Here is a 16745-nt window from a genome sequence, read left to right on the forward strand (position 1 = left end):
TACATACATAAAGTAAACATACAGATCTGACGAGCCTTTTTAGTGGTGACCCACCATGAGCCAAGTTGTAGTGGCCCAGACAGAAATAGTACTGGCCCCTTATAGTCATGATATAATATTATACATTTCAATGATTGTCTGTGCTGGATCAATTTCAGAATGATAAAAACGTAACTAATTAGGGTATAGCCCCCATTTCGAAATTCCTGACTCCATTGAAGTGTCTTTTGGGGGTCGTTGATACAGATCAGTATCAGACGTCTCTCTGGGGCCCCCCCTCCAAGAGACCAGCCCGTAACAGCTATTAAGGAGCCCTAAATGTGGGGGATTCTTGACACACTACAATTGCTGTGTCTAAAGCAGTGCCATTATTTTGTCTTTGATATGGGGCAATGGCAACTTTCTTTTGGGCTCTTGCCAGCCATGTTGCTGCAGACTTACTCCACCGACTACTTAAAAACTACTACAAGTAATCATTTGGAATACAATTCATGCTGTTATTTCTAATTGGTCGGCAGGAACAAGTGCTTAACACGTAACGTCCTTTTACACAGACGAATGATGTGGCAAAAATCAAGGCGCGAAGAAAAAGAAATAGTTCCCTAGATTTATCTGTGTTCTGTAACTTCCTTTTGTCCTATATTTTTGAATTCGTTGATTTGATCGATTAACTTATTATTAATACTGCTGAAATACCAATGAAAGAGCGTACGTGACTGACAAAAATGCACTTTTTAGAAAATGTTAATTTGTATTCATCCGCCAGGCTGAGCACTTCCATTTCCGGGATGTTTTCTAGGCTTGCTAACCTCCACCGCCATTGCGGATCCACTGAGTCGGTATAGTGGCAGCCCGCCGTTGGTCAAGGGAAGCTCGCTAGACTCGAGCGATTCTAAACGTACCATCACAACGACAGCACTTTCATTTCTCTTTGGAACCTCTGAATTTAGGTTTCCTGGCTGTTCGGCTAGGATCTGAGAGACACCGTAGTTTGTTAGCGTTCGAGGAAAGCGGAGGAGAGGGAGAGAACCCGCCATGGCTCAGATCCTGCCAATTCGTTTTCAGGAGCACCTGCAGGTACATTGATGAATTAATCCCTTGGTTTATTTGTGGCTTTCATTCATCCTCAATCACTTTGAATTCTCTTGTGGCGTTGAGACTTTCTGATCTAAGGCAAACATTGCTAACAAGTAAAGTTAGCCTCGCAAGCTATGCTAACTAGCCAAGCTGGGTGGATGACGTTTATCTGGCTTAGCATCTAGCAATCTTGCTAACAGTTTCGTGAGCCGCCCTTGTTCGCTTTAATGTGGCCTTTATTATTAATGCTTGTCGATTTGAAATGATATGGCTGATTTAAGCTGAGCATTTACTGTACTTGACGGGGTCGATACGCAAAGCACGTAGAGCACTAGTATTTTGGAAAGTTGACTGTGTTAAAAGCATGTACTCATACTACTGTGTGTCTACAACACACAATAATTGATTCTAATGATTGTGTTACGTCTACCTGTTTACTTTGCTTTGAAATATTTTTTCATCCCGAAATTGTATGACCGTCAAGGGAATATTAACGTTACTTGAATGCCTTACAAAGTATCGGTGTAACATTGGAACGCCTTAAAACATGCAGAGTTGTATTGGTAGAATGAGTCATGTGATGTCTTTACACTTTGTGCTCAGCGTAGGAGTAAATTATTATCCTTTGATATAACACGAATGTATTTAATGTCAGATTTAAAAATGTAGGGGTGAATGGTACTGCATTTTTGACAATTCTCTTGGTCCTTAAGATAAGGAGGAAGTAAAAACTGTTCCTAAAACTGTTCTATGCAGCCCCACTTGTCTAAACATGGTATTGTGGTTAGTATTGTGTTAGTGTGATATGAATTTAGCAGCAAAATCCACCCAATTTCATCCATTTTGCAGCTTTCTGTCAATTAAAAATGACACGAGTGGATTGCTGATCAGGTAACAAGGTGACACCTGTTCTCTCCGTTTGGTCAGGTGACATTCACAAGTTGAGCCGTGATTGGTCATTACCTGGGCGATGAACACCTGTCTCACCTGTGTCAAAATGGTCACCCCATGATATGGATAAAAATGGATCAATACACTTAATTGGTCCAACACAAATGCGTGTATACGTGAGTGGGAGTGCAGAGAACAGCTTCAAGCAACCACACTTCCTTCCAAATGGAAGGCCCTGTCCAAATGATAAAATCTTAATTGATGCATGGATTTTTATGCCCAACCCTAGTTGGTACGCAAACCAAGTGGATGTCGTGAAAGAGTTTCTCACCCAGCAGTTATAAATCTTCCCCTTTTCAGTCTTAACAAGCATGAGTTGTCATGCTAAGCTTGCATTTTCATACATCATCCATTTTTGTAGAATGGTGCCAACTTCTGTTAAGTGAACTTTAAATTGCCTGGATGTCAAATAAGGTGTTTGTCACATGATTTACATGCATGCTTTGTTCTCATTGGTCGCTGGTTTAACTGTGATCTGCAATGGTAGTCTTATAAATGGCTTAAGTTCAACTGCACCCAGCAAGTGGATTTGGAAAATGTTTAAAAAAAAAAAAAAAGCCACCACTCAGACCTTTTTCAAATAGACATTTTCCTTTTGTTGTAAGAGTTTATTGTACCGTGGCATTTGAACTTTGCTTGTAACAGGCCTGCTGGTGTCCCGTGACTTGCTGGCAAGGATACAGACAGCTATGCTCAAGACTTTGACATTCTGCAGCGTTGTTTTAAGTGTGAGAGAGATTGTGTTTGGGAGAAAAAGGAAACGGAGTAGCCACAACATTCCCCTTTTTGAGGTTTTCAGAGGACGAGATGAATGAACAAATGTTCCTCTCCTTTGCATTTTGTGCAGCATTTTTGCTCCACGCTCTTGAGCTGCTCACATGTCACCCACCATTGTCACATGGTGTAGTGGAGGAGGCTGAACTTGGCAGGCCTGTTGTTTCAATCTCGATGGACAATGGTCCCAAGTTTCCTGTTGTGGAATATGGCGATGAAGCGGTGCAAGGCTCAGCACATTACATAGCCCTCCCCCCCTGCCCTTCCTTGAACTTTTACATGTGATGATCATACACACGACGATTTTTTTTTTTTGTGCTGAGTAAGATGGTGTTTTCCTTTGAAGGAAATGGTAAGCAGGTTCTATCCGGCACTCCAACTGACACTGGAGGTGTCAGAAAAGATCCTCTTGAATAACCACTTGTGGCTTCTCGCTTGGATAATTACTTTACCACACGCAAGTGCACAATCCCCCCCCAGCCATGCTATTGAACTTAACTGTTGAGAGGAAAGTCGTTTTAACAGACCGCTTTCCGAATAAATGATAACAACTGTCAGTGCTTATCGGTGGTGGAAACGGTTGAATTTGGAACTTGTTGCTTTTCTTTTGTTTCAATACTTTTTTCCCCCCGCCTTCGTAGCTCCAAAATCTGGGAATCAACCCATCCAACATAGGCTTCAGCACCCTAACCATGGAGTCGGATAAATTCATCTGCATCCGGGAGAAAGTTGGCGAGCAAACTCAGGTGGTGATCATTGACATGGCCGATCCAAACACACCAATCCGCAGGCCTATCTCAGCGGACAGCGCCATTATGAATCCAGCGAGCAAGGTCATTGCACTCAAAGGTAAGACCTAATATTTACAATACAGTGCTGCGTTATCAGGTGTTATTCAGCCTTGATGTATTTCCTAGTAGTGTTTCAATATGGAAGCAAAGCTTTTTTTTTGTCAGCTAATTTAGCTTTCCCTTTAAATCAGTAGGTATGTTTAATGAACATTTGTCCTAGAACTGTTAGAAGTAGCATATATTTTTTTTAAATTCCTTTGTTAAGCATCCATGATTGCTTTGACTTTTTTTGTGTTGTCTTTTTGTGCTCTTTGTTTTTCTTTACCGCTTTCTTGTGTTTGCAGACGGTGAGTTAAAATTACACTTTCATACTATGGAAGTCAAATCCTGTTTTGAAAGAGACTTCTGAATGATGCAATCAATTCAGTCAACCCAGCAGAAGTATAACTGAACAGAAAGACATGGTGAGGTTTTGGTCCAATTTTTTCCAAGGTGGACCGACCAGCACCAACCCTCCTAATTTGCCCTATTCATGTTTGGACCTTTTTGTCAGAGTTCCATCTAACTAAACAGGATTTATCTTTCATGACTTATAGCTTGCTGGCATTCCATCATTTTTTTTTTTTTTCCTTCAATATAAAAGTGATTGATTGAACCTATTTTACATATGCCGTTATGTTAATTTATTTCTTCTTAATTTTCATTTTAAATCCATGCTGTCTTTCCAATATGTTGGCTTTTCCTGATTGTGTTTGATATCCTAATTTTGCATTTTTTTGACAACACCGAGAGTTGAGTCGAAGGAATACAGTCTTCATAAATTAGAGTACACTTGCAAGCAAGAAGCATAGTGACACCAATATAATATATACCTTTTATTTTTTTATTTTTTAAATACATTCTTTAGGGTACCAACATGACCAAACCGGTACTATAAAATGACAAATCAGTCAGTTGGAGTGTTTGATGTCAAGAGAGCCCTAATCCGCATGTAGCGCTTCACATTGCTTCAATTTGTAGTCAGTACTGATCTTTGTATCATAAACAAGTCAAGCACTCGCCATTCGTCCACCCACTAGTTCTTGCTGTTGCATCATTAACAATTCTTTACAACTTTCATTTGACACCATCAAACTAGGAATAGTCACAATCCTCACACGAGCCCGCGATTCACTCTATTGCCCCGCGCTTGCTCATTGAAATTTGGCTGCTGCTGCTGCAAATTGTTTGACCGTCAGGGCTTAGCGATGGCAAAGTGATTGTGACGGTTGTGCTGTTTCACCTTGGTCTTTTGCGTTCTTTCACCTGTAATGAGTTGTGATCAAAAAAGGACGTCACACTGCTTCTTAATAAAGCTTGAACTCACTGAATTAACACCCAACTAATTAAACACAATGCAGGTGAGTAAATTTGACATTTTACCACGCGGCCTGTCATTTTAAGCAATTTATCGAAGAAATTAAATGCTGGAAAGTGTTCCTTGAATTTTTTCCGGAAAGATCCTTTAATTTTTTTTTTTTTTTTTTTTTTTTTTTTAATATTCCCCTACCCGCTTAACTGCATTGTCTGACACAATGTTGGACATAATATTTGGGTGCAAATCATTTTGTGAGCAATGCACAAACTTTTGTAAAATGATCAAATTTGGTTTGGGCTTTTAAATCTACAAACATTTTAATGGCATCATAATTCCGGTATCTGTTATTGTTGAATGCAGTAATACAAATAAGGGAATCATGTTCTGAGTTGCAACAGGGCAGGTGGATTCAAGGTGAACTACCAAGGTCAAGGTGCCGAAATTTCATTTACCGTTACAGAAATCGTAGCGATTTTCCCTGAAAGGTCCTGCGACAAAATACTAAGCTAACGGCACCAACAACTTTATCCAAGTGTTTTTTTCCAAATGACCAATTCGTTATTTCAATGACCCTGGTGGGTTTTCTTTTTTCAAACGGCGTGCCGAAAATGATCCCCATGTGGATTTTAAATTCATCTTCCCTTAGGCAATTTGCAGCAGAACGTGATTGACTTGTTCTATTTATTTTGATCGTGTAACATTTCATTCATACTGGATGCTATTTCTGACTGCAGCATGTATGGCCGTTGTTGCCTGATCAAAAGTTCTTTTAATTTCATTGTCCTTTACTGTTGCAGTTTTGTCTTTCCTCTTGTATGAATTTGTGCCTTTCAAATCTAACGACCTTTTGGGTGTGGCTTTTTTTCCCTCCCGTGTTTAGCTGCCAAAACCCTTCAGATTTTCAACATTGAAATGAAGAGCAAAATGAAAGCGCACACCATGACGGATGACGTCACCTTTTGGAAGTGGATTTCCCTCAATACAGTTGCACTTGTGACTGACACGGCCGTCTATCATTGGAGCATGGAGGGTGACTCGCAGCCCGTCAAAGTCTTTGACCGCCACTCCAGCCTGGCAGGCTGCCAGATTATCAACTACCGCACTGATGCCAAGCAGAAGTGGCTTCTGCTCATTGGTATTTCCGCACAGGTAATTTCTCATCTCAATTTGGTTTCATTCGCAAGCATGATGTTCCAGCTCTACTACTTTCTGGTAGTTGCTATCGAACATCCGTCCATTTCCTGTCCGAGCAGGCTTTGAGGTGAAGGCGTGGTACTCCCAGAACTGGTTGCCGCCCACTCAGACGAGTGCTACCGAACAATGCGGACCAAAACCAGCAGACATTCCAACCATTTATTTCCCTTGCAATAATGACACTTGGCTAATTTGCACATCTGAACATTACTATGGTCCATTGTAGTTCAGTAGGGACATTTTTAGAAGTATTTATTAAAGTCTGAAAGGAGACAATTGGTCCTAAACCTGTTGAGCAAATAATTTGTGGTTCTCTTTCATCCTAACTAGCAAAATCGGGTGGTGGGAGCCATGCAGTTGTATTCTGTGGATAGGAAGGTTTCTCAGCCCATTGAAGGCCACGCTGCCAGCTTTGCCCAGTTCAAGATGGAGGGCAATACTGAGGAGTCTACACTTTTCTGTTTTGCTGTCAGAAGTCAGGCTGGTGGGAAGGTAAGTGGGCAGGCATTATGGAAAAATGATTGCCATTCAGTTGGCATTTCCATTGTCAATTTTTTTTCCCCCCGTACTTGTGTAGTTGCACATCATTGAAGTGGGAATCCCACCAACTGGCAACCAACCATTTCCAAAGAAAGCAGTGGATGTCTTCTTCCCTCCAGAGGCCCAGAACGACTTCCCTGTCGCCATGCAGGTGATATGTTTGTCGAATGAAATGCATGGTTTTATTATGCACCTACATTTTGGATTGCTTTAGTATAAAAGTGATATCCTATTTCATATTATGGAACAAATCTGAATTTGATCCAGTTTTCTCCTTACATTTTTTTTTTTTTTTTTAAACCCAGATAAGCTCCAAGCAAGATGTCGTTTTCCTCATCACTAAATATGGCTACATTCACCTGTATGACTTGGAAACGGGCACCTGCATCTATATGAACCGCATCAGTGGAGAGACCATCTTTGTCACAGCTCCCCATGAGGCCACCTCAGGTATCATTGGGGTCAACAGAAAGGGACAGGTAAGTGCACCAAGGTGCGATCATTAATAGCATTATCTTAATTGATTAGGAAAAATGTTCAACTTTAAATTACCGAAACAAACAGTTGCTTTTCAAAACCTCGAAAGCCCTTCCATTTGACATGCATAAGCGTTTGCTTCTGTTCTCAATGACAGTATCTTCTCGAAGCCTCAGCATGCATGACAGCAGTGTAAATTATGCAAGGTGTAGCGTTTCACACACAGGGAGGGAGTCGTGTGTTGTTTCAGTGTTAGTGTAAAGGAGAACTGGATCCAGGCAGCTGATGAAGAATATTCCACTCAGCCTATGTAGCACATGAATAATTGAGGGGAGCGAGGAAAACTGATCCGAAGGCAGTGGTGGTTCTGGATGCGTGTCTGTGTGGATAGCTGTGATCTGGAAAATATTGGACTCTCAGTTTTGGAAATAGCTTGAGAGAAATATTGGTAACCTGATGCATTTGGCGTTCACCTCTCAATAGAAGCAACAGAGGCTGCATTGGTGGTGAGAAGAATGAGGTCTAATCCACTATGGTAATGGGCTGGAGGTCTGACCTGCTGAGCTTGTTTGCAGAGGGGGGGGTCCAACACAGACAGTCTTTCTCTTTGACACCCCCTCCCCCACCTCCCTTATACCACTACTTCTTTCTACTCCCCTTTCATTCAGATGCCAGACTGCTCACATAAAAGTGTGCGTGACACTGACCCACTCAGAATACATTTGTATTCAGGAGCCAAAGCCCAAGGCCAGACAGAGATTTAATGTGACCCACTGTGAGATTCAGCACAGTTTGCTTTAGAGTGTTATTAAGGTATTTGTCATATGCTTGCAAGGTTTGTCCAAAGGCCATCCGGTACGGATCGGACTCTGTGGAAGGCAACGGAAAATGCATGTTGTAGAATTTTCCTTTAAGTTGGATAATCAAATACGCCCCTTGTATACCAAGAGATTTGACTGAAATGTTCCTTCGACGTCCATTTGAAACAGGTGCTGTCTGTCTGTGTGGAGGAAGAAAACATCATACCATACATCACCAATGTGCTGCAGAATCCAGATCTGGCTCTCCGGTTGGCCGTCCGCAACAACCTCGCTGGTGCCGAAGAACTCTTTGCCCGCAAATTCAACAACCTGTTTGCGGCTGGCAACTACTCCGAAGCTGCTAAGGTGGCTGCCAACGCACCAAAGGTATTCTCCTTGACAGGTTGCATTCATCATAATTAGAAGGAAGGATTCCATGACCAAGTTGCTGCGCTTCCTTTTTTTTTTTTCTTGTCAGGGTATTTTGCGAACCCCGGACACCATCCGCCGCTTCCAAGGCGTGCCCACTCAAGCAGGACAGACTTCTCCTCTGCTGCAGTACTTTGGGATCTTGTTGGACCAAGGCCAGCTTAACAAATTTGAATCCCTGGAGCTTTGCAGGCCTGTTCTCCAGCAGGGAAGAAAGCAGCTTTTGGAAAAGTGGCTCAAGGAAGACAAGGTATTTAATGTCTGGATGAATTTATGTCCACCAAGGGAAACTCGCCAAGTAATGTGCCCTTCCTACTTGTTGTTTTTAGTTGGAGTGCTCTGAGGAGCTTGGGGACCTGGTGAAGGCAGTGGATCCCACCTTGGCGCTTAGTGTCTACCTTAGGGCCAACGTTCCCAACAAGGTCATTCAGTGTTTTGCAGAGACTGGCCAGTTCCCCAAGATTGTCCTTTATGCCAAAAAGGTATGTTGAGCTGGCTAATTCATTCAATTACGAATAGCCCCACTGAAGTGACAATTAATACCCCCCCTTATTTTTACAGGTGGGCTACACTCCAGACTGGATATTTCTTCTTAGGAACGTCATGCGGATCAACCCAGAACAAGGCCTACAGTTTGCCCAGATGCTGGTGCAGGATGAAGAGCCCCTGGCTGACATCACACAGGTTAGAATTAATGACAAGGTTCAATTTGGAATGATTCCTTCAATTTTCCGTGTGACTAAAAGCTTTTTTTCTAACTAGAATTCGCCAGACATGAGGTGCAGGTAATCTGTTCTCTAATTCCAGTTGTCATCTCCCATTTGTGTTTGCTCAGATCGTGGACGTGTTCATGGAATACAATCTAATCCAGCAGTGCACCTCATTCCTGCTGGATGCCCTTAAGAACAACAGACCATCAGAGGGACCTCTGCAGACCCGCCTGCTGGAGATGAACCTCATGCATGCCCCTCAGGTGGGTGGATGGATGGATACATGGTTTGAAGAAAGAATGTACTTCCAAGTTAACCTTTTATTGCTTTTGTGTCGTCGTCTCTAGGTTGCTGATGCTATCCTGGGCAACCAAATGTTCACCAACTATGACCGAGCACACATTGCCCAACTTTGTGAGAAGGCCGGACTGCTGCAAAGGGCATTGGAGCACTACACGGACCTGTATGACATTAAGCGGGCTGTGGTGCACACACACCTTCTCAACCCTGAGGTAGAACTACTCCATCTGCTACTGTTCAATGTCATTATTTCCAAGGCAGTATGAACATGACAAAAACTGCTGTACCCTCTCCAAATTCCAGTGGCTGGTGAATTTCTTTGGCTCACTGTCTGTGGAGGACTCTTTGGAATGCCTCAGGGCCATGCTGTCAGCCAACATACGGCAGAATCTGCAGATATGCGTGCAGGTGGCCTCCAAGTACCACGAGCAACTTACCACACAGTCTCTCACAGAGCTCTTTGAATCTTTCAAGAGCTTTGAAGGTGAGATCATTTTAAATCATCTTTTGTCAGTCTTATAACATGTTTTCAAGATAATTTGGCTTGGAGGGGAAAAAAGATATTGATGGCATGAGACCTTTTCCATCATTTATTGCTACTACTATGAAATTCATCAGAAAAATGTCACGTTGTTTCATGTAAACTGTCCTGTCTTTCAGGTCTCTTCTACTTTTTGGGCTCCATTGTCAACTTCAGCCAAGACCCCGAGGTTCATTTCAAGTACATCCAGGCTGCTTGCAAGACAGGCCAGATCAAAGAAGTGGAGCGCATCTGTCGAGAGAGCAACTGTTACGACCCTGAGCGTGTCAAGAATTTCCTGAAGGTTATTACACCTTTGTCTCAAGATTGCTTAAATAGCTTTCATCACTTTTTTTGTGAACTTGACCTTAGAACACTCCTCAAATGGTGCAGACACACATTTTGACAGACTTTACCTAACTTTACTCACCGGTATAATATAGGGTTTACTCAAAATGCAGGTGACCAGCAGTTGTGACAGTTGTTTTGCCATGGCTGTATTATATTGCCCTCTGCTGGCAGGGGCACACACAGCAGAGGGAGACTACAAATTTGTCATGATTGATAATTTCGTTTTTATTTAGTACAATAAGTCACCTCTTCTCCTTTCAGTTATATGGTACAAGTGATTTTTAAACCTCAGTAGCTTCTGATGATGGCACTCAACCCTATCGAGTGTTTTATGTTTTTATTGGTGTTAAACTAATTACCCCTATAGTGGTGAATTATTTTTTTATGTGCTTTTCCCCTGTCTTTGGAATGACAGGACATGTGTCAGGTAAATCTGTCTTCCCACATAGTAAAGCATCTATTCCTTTTTTTTTGTTATCAGCCCTGATCTCTTTAAACTTGGGGCAAAGAATTGAAACTGACATTTGGACCTTAGTGTATGATCTCGTGCACCATAAATCCATCCACGCACAGGGATGCAGCAAGTTCTCGCATATCTTGAGTTGCTCTTAGCTGTCTGTCCCTTATGACTGCAGTTATTGGCGTACGAGCTAGTTCCCTGCACTCCTTTTGTGAATGAAATTGTCTGGTACGTATCAGTGCCTAGTTCTTCAGTAGAGCCTCAAGTCTGTGCAGCATGTTATTGGATTATACCGATTGCACAATCCCACTTTGTTAATCCTGTGTGGACGGGTGCAATGTGTCAAGCACGCACCAGTGCATCATGGTTCAGAGGACCAGCATTGGCCTCTGAAATAGGGAAGCGGCTACTACGAGGATGTTAAAATTGCAAACACTGCATCACACGTGCTGGGTCAACATATCTCATAAAGTTTGATGAAATCATTGAGCTGCGTTTGGGTCTCTGTGCACAATTCAGTGTGGTGGTAATACAAAATAGTTGTTGCTTCACTGTCTTGTGTAGTTGGTTGCAGTGGCAATAAAGCACCTTTCTCTCTCTCTTTGTCATGGACAGGAAGCAAAATTGACCGACCAGCTTCCCCTCATCATCGTTTGTGACCGTTTTGACTTTGTCCACGACTTGGTCCTGTACTTGTACCGCAACAACCTGCAGAAGTACATTGAGATCTATGTTCAGAAGGTAAGGCTAAAAATAAAATGGAGATGCTACTTGGCAGGCTTGTGATGCAAACTTGAGCCTCATCTGTATTATAGGTAAACCCAAGTCGTCTGCCTGTGGTGGTCGGGGGTCTCTTGGATGTGGACTGCTCAGAAGATGTCATTAAGAGCCTGATTCTGGTAGTCAGGGGACAGTTTTCAACTGATGAACTTGTGGCTGAGGTGGAAAAGAGAAACAGGTATAGTGTGAAACAAAACTATGTTAAACACAGGGGATACTATGAAGATCGGGAACCAGCCTCTCACATCTAACAACAAACTGTTTCTATTGTGTTTTTAAAGACTGAAGCTGCTGCTGCCATGGCTGGAGTCTCGCATCCACGAGGGCTGCGAGGAGCCAGCTACCCACAATGCCCTGGCCAAGATCTACATCGACAGCAACAACAACCCAGAACGCTTCCTGAGGGAAAACCCATTCTACGATAGCCGCGTGGTGGGCAAGTACTGCGAGAAGAGAGACCCACACCTAGCCTGTGTGGCCTACGAGAGGGGGCAGTGTGACCAGGAGTTGATCAATGTAAGGCATTTAATTAAGAGGAAGAGAATGCATATGAAATTGTATAGTCGGAATATTGGGAGGGAGACAAATTGTAATGGCATAAATTGTTTCTTTCCACACAGGTCTGCAATGAGAACTCTCTGTTCAAGAGCTTATCTCGTTACCTGGTGCGTCGCAAGGATCCTGAGCTCTGGGCCAGCGTGCTGCTGGAAACAAACCCCTACCGACGACCACTTATCGACCAGGTATTCCCGAGATGATGGTCCGTGCCTTGTCGACTGTACGTCTCTAAGCTTTTGATGTCTCTCAGGTGGTGCAGACAGCACTGTCAGAAACGCAGGACCCAGAAGAGGTGTCGGTCACAGTCAAGGCCTTCATGACTGCTGACTTGCCCAACGAGCTCATTGAGCTACTGGAGAAGATTGTGTTGGACAACTCTGTTTTCAGTGAACACAGGTATTCATTCAATTGCAGCCTCGAGTGATATTTCTATTTCTGACAAATGTTAAAAAAAAATGGTGCTGAAAGTGTGTGTCTCGATTCTTGCCTGCAGAAATCTGCAGAATCTGCTGATCTTGACCGCGATCAAAGCTGACCGCACCCGTGTGATGGAGTACATCAACAGACTGGACAACTACGACGCTCCCGATATCGCCAACATCGCCATCAGCAACGAACTCTTTGAGGAGGCCTTTGCCATCTTCAAAAAGTTTGACGTCAATACATCGGCCGTGCAGGTAAGTCGTTATTGCTTTGTGCAGGAAGCTCAAGCATTTAACTTAACTTTTTTTTTTTTTTTTTTGTCTCTAGGTGCTGATTGAACACATTAGCAACCTGGACCGGGCCTACGAGTTTGCCGAGCGCTGCAATGAACCTGCAGTGTGGAGCCAGCTGGCCAAGGCTCAACTCCAACAGGGTCTCGTCAAAGAGGCCATAGACTCCTACATCAAAGCCGATGACCCCTCTGCATACATGGAGGTCGTCCAGGCTGCTGATAAGAGCGGTAAAGAGAAAGGGCCACCAATTTTTGAGCAAACCTCCTAGGTCATAAAACAAAGTCATAAACAGTGATGCCATCTGGTGGACAGACATTGAATAATTAAGGTGTTTTAGAGGATTAGGTTCAACAGTTTCAAAAGAATCCTCCAGTGGCAGGTGCAAGAGACCATCGAACTTTACTTGACTTTGGGTTGTGATTGTCCCAAGAATTGGAGGATTTGTGTTTGCTAACTGTACGTTGTTTTAGGCAACTGGGAGGACTTGGTCAAATTCCTCCAGATGGCCCGTAAGAAGGCCCGTGAGTCCTATGTGGAGACAGAGCTGATCTTTGCTTTGGCCAAGACCAACCGCCTAGCCGAATTGGAAGAGTTCATCAACGGACCCAACAATGCTCACATTCAGCAGGCAAGCTGTGTTCTCGCTGCCTTATGCCAATGTTGTACCTGTTCAATACGCAACCTTTCTAAATACGTTTACGATCTCATAGGTCGGCGACCGCTGCTACGACGAGAAGATGTACGAGGCTGCCAAGTTGTTGTACAACAACGTCTCCAACTTTGGTCGACTGGCCTCTACCCTCGTGCACCTGGGGGAATACCAGGCTGCTGTCGATGGCGCCCGCAAAGCCAACAGCACCCGTACTTGGAAGGAAGTCTGCTTTGCCTGCGTAGATGGACAGGAATTCCGACTGGCTCAGATGTGCGGCCTCCACATTGTGGTGCATGCCGATGAACTGGAAGAGCTGATCAATTACTACCAAGTAAGAATGATTTCCATTACTGTTAAGCGCAATACAAGTTGATTAATTATAACCAGTCATTTTAACACTTGACATGAAGTAAAATCAGCTTTTACCACTGAGTGACCTGAAGCCGTCCTCCACTTTCCCCTGCAGGACCGCGGTTACTTCGAGGAGCTGATCACCATGCTGGAGGCAGCTCTGGGCCTGGAGCGCGCACACATGGGCATGTTCACCGAGCTGGCCATCCTTTACTCCAAGTTCAAACCCCAGAAGATGAGGGAGCACCTGGAACTGTTCTGGTCAAGAGTGAACATCCCCAAGGTCCTGAGAGCAGCGGAACAAGCACACCTATGGGCCGAGCTGGTTTTCCTATATGACAAGTATGAGGAGTTTGACAACGCTATCATCACCATGATGAACCACCCGACAGATGCTTGGAAGGAAGGACAGTTCAAAGACATCGTCACGAAGGTAGATTTTGAATTTGTGTCATAAAGGAAGAAGGAGGGCATTCATTTATGACGTGAATTCTAGTTTAACATGTTCTCGTTCTCTTTTAACCCTGTAGGTGGCCAATGTGGAACTGTACTACAAAGCCACTCAGTTCTATTTGGAGTTCAAGCCCCTGTTATTGAATGATCTCCTCATCGTGCTGTCTCCAAGACTGGACCACTCTCGTGCCGTCAACTTCTTTAGCAAGGTACATTTTAGCTTCTCACCGCAAATTATAGTGGAGTGCACGCATCCATGTGTTGTTTTTCCGTTCCGCAGGTGAAACAGCTGCCTCTTGTTAAGCCCTACCTGCGCTCAGTGCAGAACCACAACAACAAGTCAGTCAATGAAGCACTTAACAACCTCTTCATCACAGAAGAGGACTATCAGGTAAGCAAGCTGCTTTTGTCATTGACTTCATTTTTGCTGGGAAAATATTCATGTTATTTCAAATCTCTCTTAGGCTTTGAGGACATCAATAGACGCCTACGACAACTTTGACAACATTTCGCTTGCGCAGCGTTTGGAAAACCACGAGCTGATTGAGTTCCGAAGAATTGCCGCGTATCTTTTCAAGGGCAACAACCGCTGGAAACAGAGTGTGGAGCTCTGTAAGAAGGACAGGCTTTACAAGGTGCGGTTCTCTTTTTTTTTTGGGTGGGTGTGAGATTGTGACTTATTGCAAACCTCACTCATGTGCTTGCCGTGTGCTCCCTGCAGGATGCCATGCAGTACGCAGCAGAGTCAAAGGACACGGAGCTGGCCGAGGAGCTGCTGTCCTGGTTCCTGCAGCAGAACAAGAATGAATGTTTTGCGGCGTGCTTGTTCTCCTGCTACGACCTGCTGCGGCCCGATGTGGTGCTCGAGACCTCCTGGAGGCACAACATCATGGACTTTTCTATGCCATATTTCATTCAGGTCATGAGAGAACACCTCACTAAGGTATGTCATTTATTTTTTTATGTCAGTGCATGTCCTCACGGATGGAACTGTAAAAGTATGAAATCAGTGACAGTCATCTAATTTGAGATTCGAGATTTTACTTTTCTGTGTAACCATTTTGGATGTTTTAAATGGAAACATTTGTGTTCGCTTTTGGTGTGTTTAACAAGTTTGTGTGGTTTGTATGTGGCACTTAACCTTTATTGTTTTGCTTTGGCAGGTGGACAAGCTCGAAACCTCAGAATCACTAAGAAAAGAAGAGGAACAAGCAACAGAGACGCAACCCATCGTCTATGGTAAGTGTCAATCCTCATTTGGACAAAACTCAAATATGGAATAAAAATACAATTCAGGCCAGGTTCTATTGGCCCTTTTCCCCCACTTGTCTTTTCCTGAAGCTTTTTTCATGTCTATTTTTGCAGGCACACCACAGTTGATGCTGACAGCAGGCCCCAGCGTACCTGTGCCCCCCCAGCAAGCATACGGCTACGGCTACCAGGCGCCCGCTGCCCCTTACGGTCAGCCCGCCGCCGCGCCAGGATTTGGCTACGGCATGTAAAAGATCCTTTTGTCCTGTTTATGTGCTGACTGGAGCTAGCATCCATCCGAGGTCCAAAAGTCCTTCAGCAGACCATTATGGTCCCTCCCTGCCCGCAACACGGAGCAAATTAGGGATCATGCAAAGAACCCCCCCATCCTTTTTTGTACTTTTCTCCCTTACAAGCTTTCATGAAGGACTATATTGTTTTATTTGTTTTCAAAGATTTAATCACAACAGATTAATTTTCTCACATTCCCTATTGACTAGATTAATTTCTTCTATTTTATTTGAATGGTATGTGGTTTATGTACAATAGGGTGGGCGAGGGCCGGGGGAAGAGCTAGTTCTCTTCTCCGTTGAGAAGCTTCTGATTTGCACACAGCAGTGAGAAGAAATTAATGTAGACTCTTTTCCTATTCGTGTGTGTGAGAACAGCTTCCTGACTGCATTCAATATTGTATATTCCGTCACAAAACCCGCTAGCGCTCCCTTTCTTTTGATCGTGTGACCGCCAGTCCGGAAACACTACATTGTCGTCTCGGTCATGTCCCCCGCAAAACTCTTCAGGGCTGAATGTCAAAGGAGAGGTTGACTTTTTCTAGTCTATGCAGGACTTTGTACAACATCCAGATAAGATTCCGTTGTGCTTAAATGCCATGACGGAGGACCATTCCAACACAGGAGGGTTAATGTACCCTTCATATGCTGCAGCTCATTTCTGCACATTTTAGTCTGGGTCACTGCGGAAATTCTCAAAACAAATATACTCTAGTGGTTCAGAATTGTCACAGGACATGTGGTAATTTGAAGTATATATAGATATATATATAGAGCGAAACGTTTTCATCTATACAGAAAATCATTCATTCCTTTTTGAATTTATAATCCTGCCTAAATTATCCACGATGAAATTGTGCACTTACGATACTTGATTGTGCATAATCAGGATCATAATGTATGAAGCAGCGGTTTTGTTTTCCACTAAAAAAAATAAAGGCTTCTGGTTTGTCAAAAAGTATT

The 16745-nt window shown here is 43.5% G+C and overlaps 1 protein-coding gene across 1 annotated transcript; it reads left to right on the forward strand.

Moving 5' to 3' along the window:
• The first annotated feature begins 796 nt into the window (after positions 1-796).
• cltca (clathrin, heavy chain a (Hc)) lies at positions 797-16743 on the forward strand. The gene is made up of 30 exons (XM_088397867.1): positions 797-1077; positions 3444-3651; positions 5831-6099; positions 6475-6636; positions 6722-6835; positions 6990-7163; positions 8151-8348; positions 8440-8640; positions 8720-8872; positions 8952-9074; positions 9226-9363; positions 9448-9612; positions 9704-9884; positions 10061-10224; positions 11347-11472; positions 11547-11689; positions 11793-12027; positions 12132-12254; positions 12320-12465; positions 12563-12746; positions 12820-13012; positions 13256-13413; positions 13496-13768; positions 13904-14221; positions 14319-14450; positions 14522-14632; positions 14706-14876; positions 14963-15184; positions 15405-15480; positions 15607-16743. The coding sequence occupies exons 1-30, from the start codon at positions 1036-1038 to the stop codon at positions 15741-15743; spliced, it is 5040 nt and encodes a 1679-aa protein (XP_088253993.1). The 5' UTR covers positions 797-1035; the 3' UTR covers positions 15744-16743.
• Positions 16744-16745: the final 2 nt, after the last annotated feature.

Source organism: Syngnathus floridae, chromosome 15 (genome assembly GCF_059516105.1).
Source record: "Syngnathus floridae isolate MCC-2025c chromosome 15, RoL_Sflo_1.0, whole genome shotgun sequence".
NCBI lineage: Eukaryota > Metazoa > Chordata > Actinopteri > Syngnathiformes > Syngnathidae > Syngnathus > Syngnathus floridae.

Excerpts from the sequence above, each read along its gene's own strand:
- cltca (XM_088397867.1), top strand. The coding sequence starts at position 1,036 with ATGGCTCAGATCCTGCCAATTCGTTTTCAGGAGCACCTGCAG. Across the intron at positions 8,873-8,951 it reads TTGTCCTTTATGCCAAAAAG|GTGGGCTACACTCCAGACTG; the intron begins GTATGTTGAGCT and ends TTATTTTTACAG. Across the intron at positions 15,185-15,404 it reads TGAGAGAACACCTCACTAAG|GTGGACAAGCTCGAAACCTC; the intron begins GTATGTCATTTA and ends TTGCTTTGGCAG.